Source organism: Chelonia mydas, chromosome 3, assembly GCF_015237465.2.
Source record: "Chelonia mydas isolate rCheMyd1 chromosome 3, rCheMyd1.pri.v2, whole genome shotgun sequence".
NCBI lineage: Eukaryota > Metazoa > Chordata > Testudines > Cheloniidae > Chelonia > Chelonia mydas.
The window spans coordinates 86,579,994-86,604,825 of NC_057851.1; the positions used below are offsets into that span (position 1 = coordinate 86,579,994).

Sequence of the window (24,832 nt, forward strand, 5' to 3'; positions counted from 1 at the left end):
CCTTGGGGGAGAATTGTATATCTCCTGCTCTGTTTTACCTGCATTCTGCCATATATTTCATGTTATCGCAGTCTCGGATGATGATCCAGCACATGTTGTTCATTTTAAGAACACTTTCACTGCAAATCTGACAAAACACAAAGAAGATACCAATGTGAGATTTCTAAAGATAGCTACAGCACTCGACACAAGGTTTAAGAATCTGAAGTGCCTTCCAAAATCTGAGGGACGAGGTGTGGAGCATGCTTTCAGAAGTCTTAAAAGAGCAACACTTTGATGCAGAAACTACAGAACCCGAACGAGCGAAAAAGAAAACCAACCTTCTGCTGGTGGCATCTGACTCATGATGATGAAAATGAACATGCATCAGTCAGCAGTGCTTTGGATCGTTATCAAGCAGAACCCATCATCAGCATGGACACATGTCTTCTGGAATGGTGATAGAAGCATCAAGGGATATATGAATCTTTAGCGCATCTGGCATGTAAATATCTTGCAGCGCCGGCTACAACAGTGCCATTCAAACACCTGTTCTCACATTTAGGTGGCATTGTAAACAAGAAGCAGTCAGCATTATCTCCTGAAAATGTAAACAAACTTGTTTGAGCCATTGGCTGAACAAGAAGTAGGACAGAGTGGACATGTAGGCTCTAAAGTTTTACATTGTTTTGGTTTTGAGTGCAGTTATGAATAAAGCAAAAAAAACCCAAAACCAACATCTTAATTTCTGGCAACTTTAAGGAAATTCCATATTTCAAGAAAATTAAAGAAAAAGCTCAGAAAAACTGGAATAGACTGAAAAACCTAATTATGACCACACACTCCCATGTCAGTTCTGTAAGATCATGTGAAATACATTCTCCAGTCCTACAGATGACTTAAGTAAATGGCTTCTTTTCAGTGTCATTCCAGACCAAAAGAAAGTGGGAGTTGTGGGTGTGACGTTGCACTCTATATGATTTTATAAAAATATGCTAATGAGTGTGAATATAATGTAACTGGAATATGCTTCATGCAAAAGGTCTCTTGTAAGGTATCATTACAAAGTTTATAATCTACTGAGTGTGGTCATCCTATTTGTATAAATGTATCACTCTTGTATCTGAAACTAGAAATATGAAATATAACTCTGAGGTCCATTGTAGTTGTACAAAGTGTGGGCCATTAATAATGGTTTGGAATCTTAATGGCTCCCATTAACTAGGACAATTGACTGTAGATGGCTCTGTTTTACTTGTAAGTCTTCCTGTATACGTGTGGGCTGGCAAGTGGGTAATGAAGTCTTACAGAGACGTGATCATGTCACCTGAACTGGAATCCATCTTTAACCTGGTGCTTTTCCATTGAGAAGGAGGGGTGGGAACCCAGAGGGACAAAGGATTCCCGCCTTATGCAAAAGATATATGAGTGGGTGGAACAGAACAAATGGGGCGGCCTTCATGAGAAATCCCCTAGCGACCATCTGAGCTGGAACTAGGGCTGTACTGGGGAAAGGACTGTGCCCAGAGTAGGAAGGTGTCCAGTCTGTGAAAGAAACTTATTGAAACATCTCTGAGGGTGAGATTTTATCTGAATTCAGTTTTATTACTGTACTAGGCTTAGACTTGCGTGCTTTATTTTATTTTGCTTGGTAATTCACTTTGTTCTGTCTGTTACTACTTGGAACCACTTAAATCCTACTTTCTGTATTTAATAAAATCACTTTTTACTTATTAATTAACCCAGAGGATGTATTAATACCTGGGTGGGGGGAGACCAGCTGTGCATATCTCTCTATTGGTGTTAGAGAGGGCAAACAATTTATGAGTTCATCCTGTATAAGCTCTATACAGGGTAAAATGGATTTATTTGGGGTTTGGACCCCACTGGGAATTGGGCATCTGAGTATTAAAGACAGGAACACTACTTAAGCTGCTTTCAGTTAAGTCTGAAGCTTTGGGGCATGTGGTTCAGACCCTGGCTCTGTGTTGGAGCAAACTAGCATATCTGGCTCAACAAGACAGGGGGCTGGAGTCCCAAGCTGTCAGGGAAAGCAGGGGCAGAAGTAGTCTTGGCACATCAGTTGGCAGCCCCAAGGGGGTTTCTGTGATCCAACCCGTCACAGTGGATTCTGAGACCATGGAGTTAAAATTGTCACTTGGGGTCTGAAATCACAGTTGCCAACTTTCACATAGTAAATAAGCACCCCAACTTTCACAATAAGCCAAAAATCAAGCTAATCCCATTTCAAAACAAGGCCAAAACAAGCCAATCCCTAAGAACCCCAACACTCTATGTGATTAGATCCCCCCGGCTTGCAGTCTGGGACTGTGGTGGGCCTGCTGTGCACCCCTGACTCTCTCCCCCCTTGCCCCTGCTTACCGGGAGCCAATCAAAAAAAAAGAAGCAACAAGCTGCAAGCCAAACAACCTACAAGCCAAAAAGTAGCCAATAAGCAACTCACAAGCCAATTAAGCCAAAAACAAGTCCAATTTCTGTGTTGTTTTTTCCATGGGTTTGGCTTGTCTGCCTGAAATGTCTCTCTTCGAAGTCAACTACAAAACTCCAATCGTTTTCAGTGGGCACAGGGTTGAGTCTCAGAGCTGTGCTTAGTGCCAGTTTGTACACATCAGCAGATGACATTGGCATCTTACTCAAAACTGGGCGTAGGCAATGCCTTCCCTATGGGGATCTTCCCAATCCCTAGGCCACACTGAGGACATTTTTCATTAAAATGTAGCAGAAATGTTCCTTTGTATGGCTTAATCCCAGGCTCCAGCCATAGGGTTTTAACTGCCATCTTTATGCTGATGATTCTCAGATCTACATCACCATTTCTTTTTTTCCTCTTTCCATTTCTCCTGTCTTCCTTAATCACGCTGCTGGTATGAAAAAGTTGGTGTGAAAGTGTAAACTAGTATACTATCGTTTGAATAAAGAAAAGGAGTACTTGTGGCACCTTAGAGACTAACAAATTTATTTGAGCATAAGCCTTCGTGAGCTACAGCTCAGTTCATCAGATGCATTCAGTGGAAAATACAGTGGGGAGATTTATATACATAGAGAACATGAAACAATGGGTGTTACCATACACACTGTAACCAGAGCGATCACTTAAGGTGAGCTATTACCAGCAGGAGAGCGGGGGGGGTGAGGAGGGGAACCTTTTGTAGTGATAATCAAGGTGGGCCATTTCCAGCAGTTGACAAGAACGTCTGAGAAACAGTGGGTGCTGGGGTTGGGTGGGGGGGAGATAAACATGGGGAATTAGCTTTACTTTGTGTAATGACCCATCCACTCACAGATTGACAGAGCCAGAAGAGTACCCAGAAGTCACCTACTACAGGACAGGCCCAACAAAGAGAATAACAGAACGTCACTAGCCATCACCTTCAGCCCCCAACTAAAACCTCTCCAACGCACCATCATGGATCTACAACCTACCCTGAAGGACAACCCATCACTCTCACAGATCTTGGGAGACAGGCCAGTCCTTGCTTACAGACAGGCCCCCAACCTGAAGCAAATACTCACCAGCAACCACACAACAGAACCACTAACCCAGGAACTTATCCTTGCAACAAAGCCCGTTGCCAACTGTGTCCACATATCTATTCAGGGAACACCATCATAGGGCCTAATCACATCAGCCACACTATCAGAGGCTTGTTCACCTGCACATCTACCAATGTGATGTATGCCATCATGTGCCAGCAATGCCCCTCTGCCATGTACATTGGTCAAACTGGACAGCCTCTACGTAAAAGAATAAATGGACACAAATCAGACGTCAAGAATTACAACATTCAAAAACCAGTTAGAGAACACTTCAATCTCCCTGGCCACTCGATTACAGACCTAAAAGTGGCAATACTTCAACAAAAAGACTTCAAAAACAGACTCCAACGAGAGACTGCTGAATTGGAATTAATTTGCAAACTGGATACAATTAACTTAGGCTTGAATAGAGACTGGGAGTGGATGGGTCATTACACAAAGTAAAACTATTTCCCCATGTTTATCCCCCCTCCCCCCGCCCCACTGTTCCTCAGATGTTCTTATCAACTGCTGGAAATGGCCCACCTTGATTATCACTACAAAAGGTTCCCCCTCCCACCCCTCTCCCCGCCCAGCTCTCCTGCTGGTAATAGCTCACCTTAAGTGATCACTCTTGTCACAGTGTGTATGGTAACACCCATTGTTTCATGTTCCCTGTGTACATAAATCTCCCCACTGTATTTTCCACTGAATGCATCCGATGAAGTGAGCTGTAGCTCACGAAAGCTTATGCTCAAATAAATTTGTTAGTCTCTAAGGTGCCACAAGTCCGCCTTTTCTTTTTGCTAATACAGACTAACACGTCTGCTACTCTGAAACCTATCATTTGAATAGTTTTACTGTTGAGTTATTTAATTCAGACATACTCTGGGAATTTGAGTCACATTACTCAATGTAATGTGTTTTTATTCTGACATTTTGAACTCTTTTCACATTTCTAAGAACTACCCTGTTTTGTAATCTTTCACTAGCAGTCAGCCTTCAGTTCAAAGGTTGGAAGAGATTAAAAGAAAAAAAACCCACCCCCCTAAAACTCCAATCAGGTTGCACACCAGCTATAAAAAAAGTATTCTCCTGTTTCTAGGAGTGAGTATCAGTCTTGTTTATTCAAGTGGAAGGCAGGAGTGTGGGCTTGTGTCTTGGAGCAGCAGAAATAGAGCAGAGAAGGTAAATATTATTTTATTATATATTACTAAAACATCTCCATCAGTAAATCTGTGAATGAATTAAATATCTGATGAGCTTCAGCAGTGAACTGTATGCAGTGGAAATATTTTCCATCGCTGTTCTTTGGCAATAAGCTGAGTGGCATGGGAATCTGATCCTCAAATGCTTTTTTTGGTGTGGTTATCCAACAAAGAAGTCACAACACCAGTGTGTGTTAAAGAGTTGACTGATGAAAGTAAATGTAATCTAAGCCATCCTTTGTTTTACAGTATCAGCATGACGATGGAGCTTTCAACTGGCAATGGGTAGTTCCTGCTGTGTCAGCAGAGGTGGGTGGAAAAGTTAAGGGAGAAACGGGTTTGTGTAGGAGTACAACTGGCTGGCCTGATGCCATTCTACACATCAGTGCTGGAATCTGAGATTTGTAGAAAGGTTATAACTCCTGTACTCCTGCATATGAGTGACCACCCTAGACCAGCCCTTTTGCAGTGTCCATCAGGCTGAAAACTTCTGTAGAGCTTGTAGTGCAGCCTGAAGGGTAAAAGGAAGCGTTATTAAACCTTAGCGTTATTATTGGGCTGTATAATTATGAACTTTTCTTTGTTATAACTGGTTCACATAGAATAAATAAGGTCCCTAAAAGAGGAAGGGGATTACTTTCAAACAACTGGTTTATAACATAAAAAAGGTCATTTTGTTTCCATGTAAAGGCTGTAACTAACTGTTTTAATAGATAAGTGAGTGTATGTTACTAATCATTGAACCTTTAAGCAGTGAAAGTACATGTTGGGATGGCTGCCATGTGTTTTAAATCGGCAACCATGTCGTAGATGTGTCAGCCATCCTTAACGCTATAATGCTTGCAGTCAAGAGCACAGTACATAACAATATTCAAATGCCCCATGGCAGAAAGAGGAAAAAGAAAACCCTCAGGAGCTGAGTATCTTAAACGAAAGGCTGAGAAGGAAAAGGACCAAGCAAAACAGCAGGGATCCTTCCTGAAATATCTTCTCTTTAATCCAAATAAAAATGGAAGCAGTTCACAGCATCCAGATGAAGGAATTTTACTTGGAGAGGAGGTTAGCTCACATCCACGTGGAAGCAGTTTCGAACATCAAGATGAAGGTACATTACTTCAAGATGAGGGAAGCTCACATCCACAAAAAAGCAGTTTGGAAACTCAAGCTGATGGAAACTTACTTCTAGATGAAGACAGCTCACAGCATCAGACTGATATGGAAGTGGAGAATATTTACTCACCTTCAGAGACTGTCATAAATATAAAGGGAAGGGTAAACCCCTTTAAAATCCCTCCTGGTCAGAGGAAAAATCCTCTCGCCTATAAAGGGTTAAGAAGCTAAAGGTAACCTCGCTGGCACCTGACCAAAATGACCAATGAGGAGACAAGATACTTTCAAAAGCTGGGAGGAGGGAGAGAAACAAAGGGTCTGTGTGTCTGTTGGTATGCTGCTTTGCCGGGGATAGAACAGGAATGGAGTCTTAGAACTTTTAGTAAGTAATCTAGCTAGGTATGCGTTAGATTATGATTTCTTTAAATGGCTGAGAAAAGAATTGTGCTGAATAGAATGACTATTTCTGTCTGTGTGTCTTTTTTGTAACTTAAGGTTTTGCCTAGAGGGATTCTCTATGTTTTGAATCTAATTAGCCTGTAAGGTACCTACCATCCTGATTTTACAGGGGTGATTCCTTTACTCCTATTTACTTCTATTTCTATTAAAAGTCTTCTTGTAAGAAAACTGAATGCTTTTTCATTGTTCTCAGATCCAAGGGTTTGGGTCTGTGGTCACCTATGCAAATTGGTGAGGATTTTTACCAAACCTTTCCCAGGAAGTGGGGTGCAAGGGTTGGGAGGATTTTGGGGGGAAAGACGTGTCCAAACGACATTTCCCAGTAAACCCAGTTAGAGTTTGGTGGTGGCAGTGGTTATTCCAAGGAAAAAAGATAAAATTAATTTGTACCTTGGGGAAGTTTTAACCTAAGCTGGTAAAAGTAAGCTTAGGAGGTTTTCATGCAGGTCCCCACATCTGTACCCTAGAGTCCAGAGTGGGGGAGGAACCTTGACAGAGACACATGCAGAAATTGAAGTAAATGAAGTAGAAGGAAGAAAGGATGAGGAAGTTACAAACAAGTTACAGTATGGGGACCCAGTTTCATGGCCCAGATGTGATGAGAGTGTGTGACAAATTTTCATGGAACATGGGCCCGAACAAGTTCACGAATTTTCCTCCCCTAAGGATGGAAATAAAAGAAAATTCTCTGCTCAGCATTACAAGAGGAAACTCATTAATGGGGAAGAAATTCATCGATACTGGTTACAATATTCAGTGTTGAAGGACTCTGTGTTTTGCTTTTGCTGCAAGTTGTTTAGAAATCAAGTAATTGGTACATCACCTAATGAATATGGTTCGAAAAACTGGAAAAACATATCTTCAATTCTCTCTTCACATGAAAGAAGTACAGAACATCTGGAATGTTTTCAAAATTGGAAAGAACTTGAATCACGATTGAAAAAAAGAAAAACTATCGATGAAGAAAATGTACGTGTGATCAAGAAAAAAGAAGAATATTGGCAACAAATATTAGAGCGTCTGATTGCTTTAGTGAGAGTTCTCAGTGTGCAAAATTTAGCATTCCGTGGCCACGGTAGAAATGAAAAATTTTACACTCCAGGTAACGGAAACTTTTTAAAATTTGTCGAATACCTAGCTTTCTTTGATCCGGTCATGAAGGAGCATCTACGTAAAATAACTGATCATGAAACACAGGTTCATTACTTAGGAAAAAATATGCAGAATGAACTGATTCAAATCCTAGCAAATGCTATTAAAAAGAAAACTGTAGAAGCTGCCCACTCGGCAAAATACTTTTCAATAATACTGGACTGTACACCAGATGTGAGTCATGTTGAACAAATGACGATGATCATTCGTTTTGTGGATATGGAAAAGTCTGCAGATGAAGATAATGTTGAAGTGCTCATAAAGGAACATTTTTTGGGTTTTGTACCACTGAAGGAGATGACTGGATTACTGAAACTATTCTACAAGAGCTTGAAACCATGTCATAATCTATTGAAAACTTACGTGGCCAACACTATGATAATGGGAGTAATATGAAGGGTAAAGAAAATTGTGTGCAAAGGAGAATGATGGAAATCAATCCTACGGCCTTTTTCGTTCCTTGCAGTGCGCACTCTCTGAATTTGGTTGTCAATGATGCTGCTAGATGATGTTTGGAGGCAGGCAGTTTCTTTGACCTGGTGCAACGTGGTTGTGAGTTTTTCTCAGGCTCAACACGCCATTGGGAGATTCTGACTTGCCATGTACATTCTCTAACTCTGAAACCACTTAGTCAGACAAGATGGGAGAGTCGCATTGATGCTGTGAAGGCCTTTTGCTATGAACCTGGAAACATTTATGATACCCTAATTGAAATTTCTGATTATACTACCTTTACTGGATCATCTGGCAATATGGCACATTCAGACGCAGAAGCTCTTCCAAATGGCCTTTCCAAGTTCAAATTTGTGACTGCACTCATTTTGTGGTGTAATATCCTTTTTGAGATTAACCTCACTAGTAAGCAGCTTCAGAAAAAGAACTTGAACATACATTTTGCTATTCAAAAACTGCAGCAAACTAAAAATATTCTGGAGGAATTCAGAAGTGATGAAGGATTTGAAAGAACACTGGTAGATACTCTCGAGCTTGCGGAAGAAATAGACTTTCTGACAGAATTTGAACCAGAGCCAGTTCACATTCGGCAAAAGAAACAGCAGTTTTTGTATGAAGGAGGAGACACACTCGTTCAGAACCCAAAACAAAGGTTCAAAGTGAATTTCTACTTTGCAGTCTTTGATGCTGCTATTCACTTGGTTGATGAAAGATTTCAACGGATAGAGTCAAGCACTAGAGTCAGTATTTGGCTTTCTATACAATATCCACAGCTTGCAAAAGAAAACAGCAAAACAGATAAGAGAATTTTGTATAAAACTGGAGTCGGCATTGACTCATGAAAATTCAAAAGACATCGATGCTACAGATTTGTGTAGTGAGCGTCAGGCTTCTTCAAGACGACTTAAGAAACATTCCACTCTTGAAGAAGTACTGAAGTTTGTTTGTGCAAATAAACTCTCAGACAGTTTTCCAAACATTTTTATAGCTTTATGCATTCTTTTAACTTTGCCAGTTTCCGTAGCTAGTGGGGAACGTAGCTTTTCAAAGTTAAAATTGATAAAAACATATTTGTGTTCAACAATGGTGCAAGAGAGACTTGTTGGACTTGCCACAATGTCAATAGAGCATGAAATAGCTGGAAAACTGGATCTAAAAGAACTAGTGACTGAATTTTCAAAACTTAAAGCAAGAAAAGTCATGTTTTAAGAGCACAGATTGTTTTTTATTTGGAGCGTTTTGTAAATACAGGTTGACGTTCATTGCAGAGTTTTCTTATTTCTTTCTATATTGGATGTGGTGGTAATGGCAGTTAAAACAGGATAGTGTAATGGATGATTTTGGATTTGTAATAATAAAAATTATAATTAACATTTTAATACATTGTTATTTGAAATCGGACTGAAATATCATCTAGCTGTCACGTACAAATATCATCTAGCTGACACGAAAATAGAGAAATTCGTGTCTCTATTTTATCCGATCTCAGAAACATTGGTTGGACAGATGGATGGACTCAGAAACTGAATAAGTAAGCTTCTGTTTAAAACAAAAAAACAGAGTAAAAGTAAAGAGTAAAAAAGGGGCAAAATGTTTCCCAGTTTACCAAAAATGTCAGCCTAGATCTGTCCTTGGCGTTTGAGGGTAGGGGCGCCGATTGCATGGTTCACCTTGGGCGCCAGTTTCTGGTAGCTAGTCTAGGGCCACCCCTGGATACAGTAAAAGCTTTGTTATTGACATTTTAGGGGAATGGGGGGTCCCGGTAAGTCAAATTCTGCTAAACTAAGAGGGAGGGAGCTTGTGTGTAGGAGGGAGCTCAGGGCTGGGGGTTGAGGTGCGGGAGGAAGTGTTCTCCTTCCCTGAAACTTTCATCCTCCTCAACAGCACAGAGGCTGTCAGACCAGGGTTGGGACCATTCTACTATATCACGGAAAGTCTCATCTGTGTATCACTCTGTCTCCCTTAGTTTCTCCAGCTCAGCCACCCTGGTCTCCAGAGTCCATACACAGTCTCTGAGATCCAGGAGTTCCTTGCACTGAATGCACACATACGCCACCTGCCCATAGGGGACATAATCATATGTGCTGCATTGGGTGCAATAAATTGGGCAGCCCCCACTCTGTTGCTGGGTTTCTGCCTGCATTCTCTTTTTATTCCTGCAGCTTGTTCCTTTGTTGTTGTTTTGTTTTTATTGGGGGTATGTGTGTGTGTGTTTTGGCTTAAGCTTAAGGAAGTTTAAGGAATGTTACATGTATGTAGCCCCCCCTAACGCTCCCCTTGCGAAACTCCCCTGTTTGTTAGCTCCTCTGGTCGCTTAGGAGCGGGCTTTTTAAAGCACTGCTCTTCCTGAGTAGCCCCGCCCACAGTGCTGTCCAACCCTTTCCCCCAGTTGGGCTTTACTCTTAATTAACCCTGGCCCTCCCTCTCACAGATGACACCAGGTAACCTAATGGACTTCTCAGGCCCTCGTCAACTCTCTCAGGGCTGGTGTGGGGTGCCCACCCCATCACAGTCAAACAGGAGATGCCTTGTTTTCTCATTGGATGATGAGAAGGGACACAACTCATCTCATGGTTGGACATTTCAACTCATTGCCAGAAGTACAGGCAGAGGTGAAAGTAAGCCTGTATGGTCCAGTACGGCATACCAGCAAGAGCCCGTACACAGCGGACTGTACCAGCAGGGGGAAGCTTCCCCCGGCCAGCAATTTAAAAGGGCCCTGGGCTTCTGGCAGCGGCCGGTGCCCCTGACTCTTTAAATCGCTGCCAGAGACCACTGTCTGAGCCCTAGGGTAGCGGCGGCAATTTAAAGGGTACGGGGATTTAAAGGCCCCGCCCCTTCTGTCTGAGAACCCGTCCTTTCTGGTTGAGCACCCCTCTGCCCCCCTCCCCTTCCCCGTTCAGGACCCCAGCCATGCATACCAGTAAGACCCTTAAGTTACTTTCACCCCTGAGTGCAGGTCACTTTCGGATTGGGCTGCATCACCTTTGCCAAGAAGAAGAACCAGGTCGCTCCATCCAACAGCAAATGTATAAAACACCCAGCGTTGTTCAACTTGTTGCTCCTTCAAGTTGAAACAGCTGGATGAGAGAGACTGTGAGCAGGACTGTCATCTCCTGGCCAATGACTGCACCTCCTGCTTGGTCACAACTAAAGGCATGTCAACACTACAAACTGATGTCGATATGCAGCCACCATAGTAACTATTGCGGTTTTTTATGTCCCCACTATACTCCTTCTCTCTGTGCGGCACGTCCTTACCAGGAGTGTTCATAGTCACTTAAGAGGGGCAGTGTGGAGGTCTGAGAGCACAAGGCTCTTAGCTCCAGAGGGAGCTCCCTGCTGGGAACCCATCTGCCACCACAGTTCAGATCCCCACTCCCAGGCCAGCTGCTTCCTGGGCTCCCAACTCCCTGCTCCAGGCCCGGCTGCTGCCTAGACTCCTTGCTCCTCGCTGGCTGCCATCTGGGGAATAGGGAGCCGGGAGCCCAGGGAGCAGAGCACCGAGGGCCCAGACAGCAGCTGGGCTCCCAGTGTGGAGTCAGGAGCCTGGGTGGCAGCCTGGCCAGGAGCAGGAAGTCGGGAGCGCGGGTGGCAGCCTGGCTCAGTGTGGGGAGCAGGGAACCTGGGCAGCAGCCTGGTTCAGAGCGGGGAGCCCAGGCGACAGCTGGGCTCCTGCTGAAGCCCCACACCTGCCGTGGGGTGACAGCCTAAGTTGTGAGCTGGGCGTTGGATTTACAGCAAGGAGCCTACCAGCCTTTCTTGTCAAAGCTGTCAGATTGACAAGAATGACAGCCAACAGCGGATGTAAGGAACAGAGTGCTACACAGACTCTGCATCGCCCTAACGACACCAACATAAGCCCTGCGCCTCTCCTGGAGGTGGAGTTACGAGGTCAGTGTAGTAGGGCACTTACGCTGGTGGGAGCAAGGCTGTCGTCTGTACACTGACAGAATTAGTTTGCCATACGCTCATAGGCGCCAATTCCGTGGGTGCTCCGGGCCTGGAGTATCCATGGAAAAAAATATAGCAGGTGCTCAGCACCCACCGGCAGCCCCTGATCAGCTCCTCCCCATCCCCCCCAACCCTCCCGCCTGCTGTGGATCAGCTGTTCAGTGGCGTGCAGCAGGCACTGGGGGAGGAGGAGAGGTGGTACGGGGGTGGAGGAAGAGGCCGGGCCAGGGTTTGGGAGAAAGGGTGGCGTGGGGGTCGAGCAGCCCCTGGGAACTCAGGATGTCAGGCCGCTGCATAAGCCGCCTTACATGGAGCCTAACTCTGTCGTGTAGGCCAGGCCTAAGTCATGTCACTGACCTTGCACGTGCAATTACTCTTATTGAGCCTTGTATGCTGTCTAACGACACTAACAAGGGCTTTTTCCCCACACACCAACTCGTCTTTGTTAGTTGTATACCACAAAAAAGGCATCTTTTATTGGAAAGCCTTAAAGAGAGAGACCTGGGTATCAATTCACTTATTCTGATAAACTATGAGGTGAAATCCTCTAGAAGGTCATTTTACTCCAATTTCTTTGTCTCTCTACTCTCTGTTGGAAGGACGTAGCCAATGTGCTCCACTGGCACGTATGTGGCATGCTGTCACTGATTGACAGGTTAGGGACCTTATAAAATATAGTGGCCAAAAATAAAATTATCAAAGAAAACTCTTGAGAGGAAAGAAATTTCCTCTCCCTCCCTCCTATTTTGCTGAACTTATGTTACTAGACAAGAAGGGACTGGAAGAAACATATTAAACAGGGAAATATGAGAGAGAGAATCAGAAATAATAAGAAGGTGTGAACAAAATTCCAGACACAAACTTAACTGGAATGCAGCCTCGTTCCTCTGGTTGTGCACAAGGACTAAGTCGTCGCTCATAGAAAGCACTGAACTTTGTGGTGAGCTCCTTGGGTAGCTCTGACTTTAAGTGCCCATTGACATGGATTCTGTGGCGTTAGATAATTCATGAAAGCAATATTGGTGCCTAACAATACCAGACACTTTGTACAAGTAAAGAACCCAAAGACAACGTATTACACAGCACTTTTACCTGCCAAAGATATTCTGTTCTCATGCCAGTCCCTAAAAGTGCCATTTCTATGCTGTCATTCACTTTGCTGTTTTTCTTAATATACATTTTGCTATCAAAAGGGATCTGTTTTGTTTATGTTGTCCTGAAAGTTTTGTCCTGAAGGGTAGATAACACTAAAATAAAAAGGATATAAAATTATATTTTCTAACCTGCAGATTCTTGACATATGAGTGAAATGGAGTTAACAATGGAGCCATCAGAAGAATTTTTGTTCAAACATAAAGGAATTTATTTCCATCCACACCTTGTTACACGTGAATACATAGATTCACTGGAGCATTTTGAAATCAGAGACAGTGATGTATTTGTAGTTACTTATCCAAAATCAGGTAAGACTGATTGCTTGATTCCCTTTAGGAAAATCATATCTGATTTTTGTCTGAAACCTTTATTGACCCTCCCCGCCTCTTCCGCCAAGCTTATTGACCACCATTATGACCTATTTTTGGTGGTAGCAGTGTAAAATCTATTAACTGCCAATAGTTTATTGGCGACATTATCTCAGTTTCATCCCTATGTTTAAGCAATGGCAGAAGGTTAAAGCTTAAGAGGTAATCTGCAAAGTATATTTGAACTGGGCAAATATTGCCCAAAGCTATGCACAAATATGTATTACAATAAACTGCATCTATTTCTTTCTGTAGTCGACCACTATTTTTATTCTCCTTTGTGTAAACATTTATGTCAGCAATATTTTGGAAACAATAAGTTCATGGAAAGGGAAGGTGGTGTGAATGCTCAGACTAATGAATTTAGACACAAATACAAAACCTCAGACTCCCGTGAGACAGCCATCTCTACTGGAAAAAAATAAAGCACAATCTTCTAAACACCCTCCCTCCCCAGATTGATCCCAGGCCTGTGACAGAGTATTCAAGGTGAACTACCAACTACCTGTACTCAGGTGATCAGCATTTTTGTTCTCAGACTTCGCAGTGATATATTTTCTTCAAACAAGAATAGCACCTCTTCCAGCCTATGAGGTTTGAGAATTACTTGCAGCTGAAGAGTTATAATATAGCTGAACCAACTCCTCTGTGAGGAGCTCAGAGAGAAGGACTCTTTACCCCATTGGATACTAAACATTGTAACACAGCTTTTGACATGTCCAGTTCTGGTCACTAAAGTACCCTTGGCCCTTCTTAGTAGAGAATTCCTTGTATCGCTGAGAGGTCATGTAACATGCACAGACAGGACAGACCAGTGTGAGCCTTCTGCATGAGCCCTGAAGTAGCACCGGTGCTCTTCCACTGCGGGAGTGGAATAGGGGAACTTAAAAACTCTCAGAACAACAGTATGCAGGGTGCTTTGGATAGGGCCAGTGAATCCCCTGGTTATTACTGGAATGGACAGTCGTGCTGCAGCACTGAGGCTACATCAGAGGGAGAAAAACTGTGTGTCGTCATCACCGTTTCCATGGGGAACCTGAATAGCCTAGGTAACAATATTTGAAGATTTAGTTATTGACCAGCACATAGATAGATACAGGATTTTAATACTAAAATGTACAAAAATATAGTGCCATTTGGATTCCCATCCCTGCTGCATTAATGGATTCCCTTTAAGACACATTTTTGTACTTCATTTATAAAGTAAAATGAGACACAGTTTTGAGGAGATTGTGACTATGGCAGATTATTACGTGACATTACAAATCAAATTAGCATCAAAGCTGTTTCAAAGAAGGCTGTTTTCTTTTCCAGGGACTGTGTGGACTCAGAATATTTTGAGCTTGATTTATCATGAAGGCCATCGAGATGGAACAGAAAATATGGAAACAAAACTCAGAGTCCCATGGCTGGAGTATAACATACATAATATCGATAAAGTCCATCGTCCATCACCTCGTCTCTTTGCTACTCACCTGCCTTACTATTTAGTTCCAAGAGATCTGAGGAACAGAAGAGCAAAAGTAGGTGATACTGTTTTTATAATTTAATTAACATTATCGAGGAAAACTTGTAGCTTTCACGAATAAATCAGTCTAAATCCTCTGGGCCAGACTGTCTGCCCTCCCCACAATCACCCTTCCAAAAGCAAATCTCCCCTACATGGAGATGACATCATGACAGCTCACCCTAAAAGGGGCATTATTGATGGGTTAGGATCATTACAGTCTGCATGTTATATTGTACATTACAGTGGTTTTGTTGTGATGTATGTAGCTATGGAACTGTATGCTCTTATGTTATCCATGTAATTGTAGAGAAAGTGTGAGAACTGCCTTGTGGGAGCGATGCCAATCTCTTACGCTGCTACCTGGATCTCCCATGAAAGGTGGCATGTGCTGTGCACCCACTTCCCCATGAGACTCCCTTCACAGTCACCCTTGCAGCTTCCTTCTCTCTGTTGCAGTAACACCTATAATAAGACGAGCAGATGCACGGTGCAGAGCTTGCACCACATGAGCTCCATCACTGCAACCTCTCAATCCATAGGAACCTTCCTCCTGATTGGCTTTATAGCTCAGCCCCATTTCCCATGCAGAAAGACTCCTTAAAGTTACAGGGACGGTAAAAGTAAATGGAACAAGAACATCTCCTAAGCTGCACAGAGCACAATTTTAACTACAGACATTGGGAAATCTAGTATTGCTTATGTATATTTTACAGGGCTCATGTAGGTTTTCACAATTTTAAGATCATGTTGATGGTGCAGGGAGTTTTTCTCTTCATGGCTTCTGGCTGGCTGTTCTTCTTGTGCACCACCATATGGCTCAGCTGTCTGTGTGGTTTTCCAGAAATTCTCAGCTCCAAATTGTTGGAGAAATTGGTTGTGCTGTTCAGCAGTGCATTTTAGCATTGCTTTTTAAACATTGTGTCCATTACAATTCTCTAAAAATATCTCCAGCTGCAATTTTTTTTGAAAGAGCAGTAAATTCATGCTTACTAGGATTCTAGTTGAAGGATATGTTTTTCACTGAAATACTTTACCAATATACCAAACACAATACACACAAATAGATATCGGTTGCTGACTTAATAGTGTTTGTATTAAAAAGGAACTCAAAATCAAATGTATTTATTCAAGTTTACATTCTTTTCAGATAGTACACGGCAACTGCACTCCCTGTTAATTTTTGTGCTGCTTATTCTCACATTTCCCTTGATTTTTAAATGGTTTTGCTCCTCTCTTGCTGTGTGAAAGACCCATATAAATAAGTGGACATAACTTGAAGACCTAATTCTAAGTACACTTACTCATGTGCTTAACCTTACAACAGTGAGTAATCCCCTTGAAGTCAATGGTATTATCATATGTAGACAGTTATGCATGTGTATGATGGTCTTTACAATTAAGGAAGCGCAATAACGCCACTGAATGTACAGGAAATGCTGGCATAGACACAAAAAATCCCATTCATTTAAAGCAGGATAAACTACTTACTAAAGTACTTATTCTAGCCCTTTTCAGATGTAATGATTTTAATGTTACTGGCAGCAATAACAATTTTATAAAACCACCGATTTGTAGGTTAATGGTGTCCCTTTAATCTACCTAAGACTGTCACTCTTTTTACCTTGCAGGTTATTTATGTAGCCAGAAATCCAAAGGACGTTGTGGTTTCCTATTTTCATTTTTCCAGCCTTTCAGTCGTACTTGAGACAATACCAGATTTTAATATTTTTCTGGAGAGGTTTTTAGCTGGGAAAGGTAAGGTTTCATTTACTGCTAAAAGGCCAAACCCTGCTCACTGACCACAGCCTGAGTAACCTATGTCAGTGGTTTCAGAGTATCAGCCGTGTTAGTCTGTATCCACAAAAAGAAAAGGAGGACTTGTGGCACCTTAGAGACTAACAAATTTATCTGAGCATAAGCTTTCATGAGCTACAGCTCACTTATGCTCAGATAAATTTGTTAGTCTCTAAGGTGCCACAAGTACTCCTTTTCTTCTATCTGAGTGGGTAAATTACTTAGACGGTGGAGCTGCTCAAAATCCTGCCCCCACCTCACAACCTGGGGTCTAAGGTTGCAATAAATGCAGTATCATTCACAGCTCACAATAGAGATTTTGAGCAAAGGTAGTCCAGGGGGGCTGCATAGGCACATGCATTGCACTAATAAAGTGCAAGTAGCCTCGTGTATCTCAACTGGATGGTCACTCTGAAACCTCTGAAGATTTCAACACATTTCAAATCCACTTAGACACTCAAATAACACTGGGGAGGAGATGAGGATGAGCGCTATACAGAGAACACACAGAAGTAGTTTTCTACAATTAATTTTCTGGTTTAGTAGTTTTCCACAATTATTATGCCTATTCCGCAATCCCAAACCACTATTTCTACCTTCCAAAGAGCCAAAAGACTCAGCTGTAACCTATCTAGCTCCTGGCCTCTCTCTTAATATCTCTGACAATGCAACATTCTCACTAAGGCAGCTTATGGCACACTGAAAATTTCAGTACATAGTAAAATATATTCTACACATTCTTCTATTATGGGAATTAGTGTGACTATCTGATCTGCATAGGAGCTTTTGGGCCTGAATCCAGCCTCTTCTGCCCTAAGCTTTCAATCCACTGCCTCTTTTGTCCTGTTTAGAATCACACTACAGATGATTTTCCCTACAACAGAGAGTAGTGTGACTCCTCTCCAGTTATTGCCGTCAGTGAGATCACCCTTTTTAGGTACTCTGCCAACGACTCCATGTTTTCACTTGCCAGGAAGGGTCTCTTCTCCCCAGAACTTGGAACCGTTCTGTCAGTTTTATTAGGGTAGTGGGGTCCAGTTCTTTTCGCTTTTCTGCTGTCATTTGATCATCTCCTGCCATTTTGTTGTTTTTCAGCTCCTTAATTGCAGCCTGTATTCCTGACATCTCTGTTGCATCAGTGTTAATGCCAAGTAGATTAGGTTCACATGTTTCATCAATATCTGGGGCTGAGTCTGTTGACGACTTGTCTGACATGCTCTGCCCATGTGTCTTTCTGTTACATCTCAGTTATAAGCCTTTTTTCATCTTGGCTTTTTATTGGCCCATTTCCTGTTTTGAAATGTCCACACTTCTCACTGCTTTGTCTGCTTTCTTGTACTTTCCCTTTGCTTCTTCTAATATTTCATTTGTCTTAGCATTCAGGAGTTTTCCTTTCAGTGCTTTTCTTTCCTTGTTGAGATGCGAGGTCTCTTGGCTTATTCAGTCCTTGCTCTGTGTGTGTGCTGATACCAGGCTGTGACTGCTGCAGCTTGAATCACGTTGTCTCAGAGCACTGTGCATTTTTCTTCAGGTCCAATCTCTAGCTCACCTTCCTCTGCCTCTGTCAGCACCCCAAATCTGTTCCATAGTTCACGCTGGAATTTCTCAGAGCACATTTTTGTTTTCAGTTTTAGATTATTGATTTCTTTGCCGCTTTCTGTTTAACGTTGGTCTTTCTCAGTTTTCATTTCAGTTTGGCAATGCAAAGCTTTTGATTGCTCTTGTCCTCTGTGGCTTGATGTGCCCTTGCATCTTGGACAGATGACCTGAATCTCCAACTCATGCAGATGCAATTGTTTTCCTTTTTTGTTTTGCCATCTGTCAAATTCCATGGTTCCTTGTGTATGTCTCCAGAAGGGAACAGGGTGCTTGCAGGAACTAAGTCAGACACCAAGCACAATTCAGTGAATTCCAGGTATCCTTCATCATTGATATCATTGACTTTCAAAAGGTATTTGACAGCCAGCATGGGCATGCATTGCGGAATATTCTTCAGTCTTGCGAAATTCCCTCTAAATCCATCAACACCATACCGGCCATGTACAGAGATGCAAGGTTGCTCTGTCAGAGTGAACAACCTGACAAGAGAGTGGTTCATTGTGGACACTTACATGAAACAGGGCCACATTTTATTTTTGGTCTTGTTTGGCATTGCCATAGAAAGGATAATGAAGAAGTGTGTTAGTAACAGAAAAACTGGTACCCAGATGGCAAAAGCTTAGAAGACCTAGACTGAGACACTACTGAGCAATACCCTGGAAAAGCTACAAACAAAGAAAGACAACCTGGCAAAACCTGCAGGTCAAACAGCGCTCAGAATCACTTACAGACATCCTTGAAACTCAGATGTCAAGCGGTAATTTCATATTAGAAGGCAAATACATCAAGAAAGTGGAACAAACCATCAGCCTGGGCAGTACCATTCTAGTCAACAGGAACATCAAGAATAATGTGACAATAAGGTTAAGAAAATATCCACCTCATTCACTAAACTCCACAACACACGGACATCAAAGATATACGGCAACAACGCAAAACTGAGAATTTTCAACTCACCTCTTTGTGCTAACGTATGGCATTGATAGCTAAAGATCTACCAAAATGTTCAACAGAAAATCAGATGTCTTTGAAAATAGGTGCCTACAAAGATTCTGGAATTTGGATGGAGAGACGTCATCACCAAGAAATATAACCAAGAAATCACTGGCCAGCAGCTTATTTCCACTAGAATTAGAAGGAAGGACTGGACTATATGGGGCATGCACTTCAGATGCCAACACACAGAGTCGCACATGAAGTCGTCAAGAGGAAACAAGGGTGGGAAATGAGGGTGCCCAAGAGACCTTAAAAAGAACCCTTCACAGGGAGATGAGAATGGTTGATCATAACACCATCGAGTGGATGGAAGTAGTATCAAATGACAGAGAGGAATGGAAGAGATTAGTTTCACCCTGGGCATCAACACTGACGTGATTATTTTGCCTCTGTATTTGGTACTGGTGTAACCACTGCTGGAATACCGTGTCCAGTTCTGATGCCCACAATTGAAGAAGGATGCAGATAAATTGGAGAGGGCTCAGAGAAGAGCCATGAGAATGATTAAGGGCTTAGAAAATGTGCCTTCTAGCAAAAGATTCAAAGAGCTCAATCTGTTTATTTTAACAAAGAGAAGTTTAAGGGATGATTTGATTAGAGTCTGTAAGTACCTACATGGGGAACAATCTAGTAGAGAAAGGTATAATACAATTCAATGGCTGGCTGTTGAAGCTAGACAAATTTAAACTGGAAATAAGGCATAAATGTTTAACTGTGAGAGTAATTAACCACTGTAACAATTACCAAGGGTCATGGTAGATTCTCGATCAATGACAATTTTTAAATCAAGATTGGACGTTATTCTAAAAGATATGTTTAGGAGTTATTTGGGGGAAGTTTAATGGCCCGCGTTATACAGGAAGTCAGACTAGATGCCACAATGGTCCCTTCTGGCCAGAGAATCTATTAATCTAGGAATCTATCAATTTAATTCTAGGTTTGTGATCACTAATCCATCAAAAGCAATGGAAAATATTATCTATGGGTAAATAATCCAGGACAAAAAAGGGCAAATATGTTGTGCTGGGTGCAAGTACCATGCTATGGTGTCAGTGGATTCTAGAGGTAACAGTGCAATGTGTATTCATTATCATGTAATGGTCTTTCTGTTTGTGGAAAAGACAAAACTTGGCCTCAGATCCCTAAATGAGAAGCTGGACTTGGCCTGTCCTTTATCTCATGTTTAAGGTGAAAGATAATCCAGAATAAGGCTGTGAATAAAAACAGGAACTGGAATAACATCTCTGTGAGCCCAAATATCCCCCCAACAGCAGAGGGAAGAGAAGCTGAAAAACGGAAGTCTGCTCCATCGATTCTGCAGCCATGCTTGGGAGATTATTAGGATGCAAAAATGTCAATAATTGAACGGTTTTTCTGTTTGAGATCATTAACGTTTATTTCTATAATTTTTCTCCTTCATAAGTACTGCCTGCCTCCTGGTTGGATCATGTCAGTGGCTGGTACACCCACAGGGATGACTTCAATATTCTCTTCCTCACCTATGAGGAGATGAAGAAGGTGAGACCAGTCAATCACTTTGTATCTGAAAAGTTTCAGAGTGGTAGCCGTGTTAGTCTGTATCAGCAAAAAGAACGAGGAGTAGTTGTGGCACCTTAGAGACTAACAAATGTATTTGGGCATAAGCTTTCATGGGCTAAAACCCACTTCATGAGATGCATGCAATGGAAAATACAGAAGGAAGATACATATAGAGAGAGAACATGAAAAAATGGGGTAGGGTATCTTCCTACTGTATTTTCCATTCCATGCATCTGATGAAGTGGGTTTTAGCCCACAAAAGCTTATGCCCAAATATATTTGTTAGTCTCTAAGGTGCCACCAGTACTTCTCATTCTTTTTATATCTGAAAGAAACAGAAAATAAAATGCCTCAATTTTTCAGTGAGATTTTGCCACCTTTACCCTTTTTGAGCTGTACTTTACTCTGTGAAGAGTCTCGTTGATTTCACAGAGTAAGGTACATTGGTCTCATTGATTTCAATGTGAGTACTTGAAAAAGTACTTCTCAGTGTGAGTAAGGGTGGAAGAATCAGAACCATAGGGTGAGATGTTCAGAAGAACCAAAGTAAGTTAGCCGCTTAACTCCCATTGACATTCAATAGCACATAGGAACCTAATTCACTTCGTCACAAGAGGTATCATTTGCTTCCCAGTGAAGAATATCTGCTGGATCTGAGTACACTTAGAAAAGATAATAATCTTGCTTTACTTCATTTCTTTTCCTGCATAGCAGGATGGCAGCTACACAGCCCATCCCATGAGGCATCCTAAAGGGAAAGGAGAGGTTTTGTTACATTTTAGAACATCTCAAACTGCTTTTAGAACAAAAGATGTTTTGTCAAAATGGCCTCTTTTTTTTTGCAAAACTGAAGATCTTGTAATTTTTTGTGAAAAATGATATTTTATTGCAATATCTATTCAAAACTAGGTTTTTAGTAAATAAAATATTTTAAGAATTAGTTTGATGTTTTCAATTAAGATATCCATGTGAAATCTTTGAAAAGTACAGAACTCTTCAAAATTTCAATTTTTTTTATAAACTAGTATTTTTCACTTTTCTACCAGCTCAGCTAGCTTTTGGCTCCCTAACAACTTCACCTAGCTTCGCAGAAGTCAGGTTTGAGTGTCCATACATGGGTTTGTTCTGGCTGAACTAAATCCATTTTAAACTGATTTTAATCACACTTTCTAAACAAGATCTGGAGTGTCTGAGTGCACCTCTTAGCTAAATAGGTAGAGATGCAGCAGCATCCCCTCTGCTGACTTCAGCTGGAAGCATGTTGATAGTACCAGCAAGGCTGATTAACAAAGCGAGGAAAGACCCTTCCCATTAAGAGGTCCAAATCCTTGATATATATATTCATAGATTCCAAGGCCAGAAGGGACCATTGTGATCATCTTATCTGACCTCCTGACCTCCAGACTGCAGAACTTCTCCAAAATAATTTGTAGAGCAGATCTTTTAGAAAAATATCCAATCTTGATTTAAAAGTTGTCAGTGATGGAGAATCCACCATGACCCCCTGGTATATAGTTTCAAAGGTTAATTACCCTCACCGTTAAAAATGTACACCTTATTTCCAGTCTGAATTTGTTTAGCTTCAACTTCCAGCCTTTGGATTGTGTTATATTTTTCTTTGCTAGACTGAAGAGCCCATTAATAAAGATTTGTTCCCCATGGAGGTAGTTGTAGACTGTAATCAAGTTACCTCTTAACCTTCTCTTTTTTAAATTAAAGAAGTACATAAGAACGACCATACTGGGTCAGACCACAGGTCCATCTATCCCAGCGTCCTGTCTTCTGACAGTGCCCCATGCCAGGTGCCTCAGAGGGAATGTACAGAACAGGTAATCATGAAGTGATCCATTCCCTGTCACTCATTCCCAGCTTCTGGCAAACAGAGGCTAGGGACACCGTCCCTGCCCACCCTGGCTAATAGCCATTGATACACTGAGCTCTTTGAGTCTGTCACTGGAAGGCATGTTTTCTAAAGCTTTAATCATTCTTGTGACTACTCACTGAACCCTCTCCAGTTTATCAACAGCCTTCTTGAATTGTGGACTCTAGTTGTAATCACAGTCACAGAAATGAGCCTTTTCTCTCTTCATTAGGCCACGAGGATGGGTTGGCTAATGACGAAGGAATTTGCAGTGGCTTAACTTGCTACTCTCCTGCCAGTTTTTAATGCTGCTGTAGCCTCTTAGAGGGAATTAAAATCTTGCTTATGAAGTAGTGTAGTAAGACTGACGGTCCCAAATAAGCAGTCAACTTTATTCTTTAGTGCTATATCCCTATGCTCAGTTTCCCTTTCTTTAAGTATCCCATTACCCTTTACTCTATCGTTTTATTGAGTTAGTTCTTTTATTTTCCTTATTTGGGAAAATGTTACTTTGAAATAATGTTCATTTCAGGATCTCAGAAGCACTGTGCTGAAAATCTGCAGATTCTTAGGAAAGCAGCTAAATGAAAAAGAGCTGGACACTGTTGTGGAAAATGCTACATTTGATAAAATGAAAACTGATCCCAGGGCAAACTATAATTCCATGGAAGGCAATCTCCTGGAACGAGGCAAAGGACACTTTCTTCGCAAAGGTAAGGCAGAAGCAGCCAAATCTAATAAATATTTAATCCTGCAGATCCTGGCATAGGACGTGTTGAAGCTCGCTGCCTAGGACTTCCAATCACAACTTTCTGTCCCCAGGAAACAATTGGCTTTGGGGCACTAGGACTGCTGAGTGAGGGTGTATCGCTGTGTGACAATGCATCAGGCACCATTTCTCACAGATTAAAAGAGAGCTGCACTCCTTTGCTCAATGCAGTGTCTTAAATGTTTGCTGAGCAAAGTAGTGCAGCTGTCTTTTGATCTGTGAGAAAACAGTGTGCATATATTTTAAAAATGAAAATGTTCAATAAGCTCTCGTGGAGGGTAACATTCATTTTGTGCCACTTGTAAAAGGGAAGGGTCGTCTTCGAGAAATTAAAACATGTGAACATTAGAGAAAACTGAAAGCATTTCTGTCTAGTGCTTCTGGGAAGCTTCACACATGGTGAGTATCGGAACTGATTTTGTCTCTACAGCTTTCAGGGGTTATTTAGAGTATGAAATTAGCCAAAGAAATAAAATCTGTGGGTCAATTCTAGTGGCTGAGAGGAGAGAGGTATTTTTCATGTTGTAGCCCTTATACAGGAGAGTCGTGAATAGATGTCTGAGGTTTGTGGTCTTCTTATACTGCTGAATAGGAGGGGGACCCAGCTAGATGGTAGTGGGCACTGTGGTATGGAAAAGGGAGAGAACCACTGCAAACTCTTAAGTTCAAGCATTGCCTGAAAAGGATGTTCAGAGAAGCTCATATTTCTCTTAATAGTAACTACTTCCTTTTCTTCTAAAATTTGCAGTGAAATAAATCAGTACAAGAAGATGATAACTGAGATGTATAAAACCACTGGTTCCTAAAACAAAATTAGTGACATTGTCTAGAAATACTGGGTCAAATTAGTTGCACTGCAGTCAAAGTTATTATTTGACCCACACCTTCAGGACTGGAAATGTTCCACCAAAGCCCTAGAGAGCTACGTTCTGGGGAGATGAGAGAGGAAGGAACTGAGGAGAAAGGGAACTGCACCCAACTAGCAGCATTCACAGCCTCTTACCCGCCCAAGCGATATTCAAATTATAATCAAATGTCCAAGTGGCAGCAGAGCATCTAACCACCAATGCCTCTTCTGTGTCTCCTGCCCCAGGGACTGTTGGAGACTGGAAGAACACAATGACTGTGGCACAGAGCGAAAGGTTTGACAATGTTTTTCAGGAGAAAATGAAAGACCTGTCTTCCACGTTCACCTGGGATATTAATGACGACATATAGGCTGGTTTCCAGTTGGAAAGAGGTGAAAGTGCGCTAAAGAGAATGAAAATACATTTTGTCTCCAGTATTCATAAAAATCCATCATTCTGTGCACATTAAAGATTTTAAACCTGCAATGTTTTTTCCTTCTTACACATATTTGCACATCACCATAGTACCCCAGTTCTAAGA

General features: G+C 41.8%; 1 protein-coding gene across 3 annotated transcripts; it reads left to right on the top strand.

Moving 5' to 3' along the window:
• Nucleotides 1-4,574: 4,574 nt before the first annotated feature.
• Nucleotides 4,575-24,777, top strand: LOC119565779 (amine sulfotransferase-like). Of its 3 annotated transcripts, XM_043542837.1 has the most exons (8): nt 4,590-4,704; nt 9,388-9,429; nt 13,142-13,315; nt 14,690-14,898; nt 16,514-16,640; nt 20,698-20,792; nt 23,207-23,387; nt 24,537-24,777. In XM_043542837.1, exons 3-8 carry the CDS (start codon nt 13,153-13,155, stop codon nt 24,659-24,661), a joined length of 900 nt encoding a protein of 299 aa, XP_043398772.1. In that variant the 5' UTR covers nt 4,590-4,704; nt 9,388-9,429; nt 13,142-13,152; the 3' UTR covers nt 24,662-24,777. The 3 variants fall into 3 exon arrangements, with proteins under 3 accessions (XP_037750598.1, XP_037750599.1, XP_043398772.1); XM_037894670.2 differs by lacking the exon at nt 9,388-9,429 and having other exon boundaries at nt 4,575-4,704; XM_037894671.2 differs by lacking the exons at nt 9,388-9,429; nt 24,537-24,777 and adding an exon at nt 24,192-24,520 and having other exon boundaries at nt 4,575-4,704.
• The last annotated feature ends 55 nt before the right edge of the window (nt 24,778-24,832 follow it).